The sequence below is a fragment of the Penaeus monodon genome, chromosome 23 (genome assembly GCF_015228065.2).
Source record: "Penaeus monodon isolate SGIC_2016 chromosome 23, NSTDA_Pmon_1, whole genome shotgun sequence".
Lineage (NCBI taxonomy): Eukaryota > Metazoa > Arthropoda > Malacostraca > Decapoda > Penaeidae > Penaeus > Penaeus monodon.
In genome coordinates this window covers 6,837,255-6,837,853 of record NC_051408.1, presented here as the reverse complement: position 1 = coordinate 6,837,853, position 599 = coordinate 6,837,255, and the positions used below count along the sequence as shown (strand labels likewise).

Below are 599 nucleotides of genomic sequence, written 5' to 3'. Positions count from 1 at the left end.
AAGTAAGCATTATCTAGACCTGCACACAAAGGATAGAAGCTGTCTATTTTCTTTCACTTCCAAATACAAGTATATCCAATACAGGTTGAACCTACTGGTTTGGAATTTACCATTTGAGATGCTTTGATGGCTCAAGACATTGGATCTGGCAATTAACAGTGTGAATAAACAATAGTGAGACTGCAATGTGATACTGCAATCAATTCCAGGTTCTCATCTAACACAGATGATTTACAGAGGATGGTTCTGCTATATTGTATCATCTCAGATTATTGTTATTTTACTCCTACATTTATGTACTAAAAGACTAGCAAATAACACCAGAGATGGTAAAGCAGTGACATGTACACAAATGATAGTATACATGATATAAGAGGTATCATAAGTGAAAATAAAACAAATTTTGGGTTCTGAGTTTGATATACTGTTAAGGCTTGACTTGTGCAACTTTTTTTATGACCAAAATTTCAAAAGGACTCACCAAATGCTGCTTTGGATTCATCCATTCTCTCTCGATCAGCTGAATCCACCATGTAAATAACAGCATGGCATTCTGCATAATACTGAAATTAAAGAGGGAAAATTTTTGGCATGATATT

The 599-nt window shown here is 34.4% G+C and overlaps 1 protein-coding gene across 1 annotated transcript in view; it reads right to left on the bottom strand.

The window, feature by feature from the left end:
• The window catches only part of LOC119587747 (ADP-ribosylation factor-related protein 1-like), a gene marked incomplete in the record, with an annotated part of 9,479 nt that overhangs the window by 4,319 nt on the left and 4,561 nt on the right, over positions 1 to 599 (bottom strand). The window contains 1 exon segment of the mRNA XM_037936433.1: positions 482 to 563. Within this exon segment, the coding sequence (XP_037792361.1) occupies positions 482 to 563 (82 nt within the window).